Below are 1,746 nucleotides of genomic sequence, written 5' to 3'. Positions count from 1 at the left end.
CCAAAAATCCATCTTCTCCACTTATGAGGAAATCCCATATTTTCCATAGTTTCATCCAAAAACCTCCAATTTAGATGATCATAAGCCTTTTTGAAATCCACTTTAAATAAAAAACTTGCTTACTTCTTCTTTCTCAACCAAGTAATAACTTCATTAATGACTAACGTGTCGTCCAAGATTGATCGGTCTCTTAGAAACGCCGATTGAAAATTTGAAATGATTGACTTCAGAATCAATTTTAGTCTGTTTGCCAACACTTTGGACACAACCTTAGAAATTGCTCCAACAAGGTTGATAGGTCTAAAATCTTGGAGAGTCGAAGGATCCCGGATCTTCGGCACCAAAGCAATGAAAGAAGAACAACATCTTTGATCAATAGATTCTGAACTATAAAAATAATTCATCAAATTAACAAAATCCATCTCCAGCAGATTCTAAAACTTCTTAATAAACTTAAAATTCAGCCCATCCGGTCCCGGGGCTTTATTGTCCCCACACTCCCAAACCGCAACTTTAATTTCAGAAGCAGAAAAATGGGTAACAAGAGCGTCGGCCTGTTCTACTGATAACCGATGGAATCCCCGATTATACATTTTCGGTCTGTTTATAATGGGTTCATTAAACCGGTTCCAGAAGTGAGACAACACCTCTTTTTTAACCCTGTTAGGAATCGAACACCATCTCCCGTTTATTTCCAGCCCATTAATCTTGTTAGAGATGTTTCTGTGCTTTATCACTCGATGAAAATACGCCAAATTATCATCTCCAAAAGACGCCCACTTAGCCCGAGCCTTTTGTTGAATGTCTTTAGTTTTTTGATTTTCAAGAACTGACAATTCCAAAAGACACTCTGTACGAACCCAGTCCTTCTCCTCTAGAAGCGGCCTCTCCTCCAATAAGGAGTCCATTATAGAAAGTTCATTTTTCAACTCCTCAAATCTCTCATTATCATTCACAACTCTAACTCTAGCCCACTGTTTCAACTGGAATTTTATGTATTTGAATTTTTCTGCAAGGAAAACATCTGGGGGACCCACAAACACAAAATCTGAACAAGCCTCTATAACCACCTTCTCAAACTCTGAGCTATCCATCCATGAATTAAAAACTTTAAATGGGCATGGGCCAAAGTCTAGAGGATCAGAGATCAATATGATAGGCGAGTGGTCAGATAAGTAACGAGGAAGAGCCGAAAATGAGGAATCTGACCAATTATCAACGAAATCCTGATTCACCAATATCCTATCAATCTTACTGAATTTCCGACCTCTGCTTTTACAAAACGTGAACTGCTGGCCTTTCATTGGGAATTCAAAAAGATCTGCCTCTGCTATAAACTCGTTTAAATCTCGGGCACAAGTCGGATCAAAAACCGAATTTCGCCTCTCCTCCGGGAATCTAACCGCATTAAAATCCCCCATAAAAACCCAGATGCCTTCTCTATTCGATTTTATATCCACCAACTCTCTCCAAACCCATCTTCTTAAAGAGGGTTCCCAGGGACCATACACATTTACTAAATGGAACTCCTTCTGACATCCTTTAATAACACCGGTGATCACCAGAAAAAATCGGTTACTAATAATAGACTGCTTTGTAAACAAATTACAATTCCAAACACATAGGAGACCCCCCGATCGACCCTCAGCATTAACAAACACGAAGTCAAATCTGAGTTTCCCCAAAAAGTCGGCACTCGAATCTTATTCCCATCCACAAACTGAGTTTCTTGGAGAGCCAAGAATG

At 39.3% G+C, this 1,746-nt stretch overlaps 1 protein-coding gene across 1 annotated transcript; it reads right to left on the bottom strand.

Annotated features, from left to right (window-relative positions):
- Positions 1-434: 434 nt before the first annotated feature.
- LOC143619430 (uncharacterized) lies at positions 435-1,421 on the bottom strand. Its single transcript, XM_077091366.1, has one exon. It carries the CDS (start codon positions 1,419-1,421, stop codon positions 435-437), a length of 987 nt encoding a protein of 328 aa, XP_076947481.1.
- Between the last annotated feature and the right edge of the window lie 325 nt (positions 1,422-1,746).

The sequence above is a fragment of the Bidens hawaiensis genome, unplaced genomic scaffold (genome assembly GCF_021521415.1).
Source record: "Bidens hawaiensis isolate Kalapana, Puna unplaced genomic scaffold, B.hawaiensis_p1.1 tig00000296_1, whole genome shotgun sequence".
NCBI lineage: Eukaryota > Viridiplantae > Streptophyta > Magnoliopsida > Asterales > Asteraceae > Bidens > Bidens hawaiensis.
The sequence above is the reverse complement of the archived record's forward strand: the minus strand, read 5'-3'. Positions and strand labels throughout refer to the sequence as shown.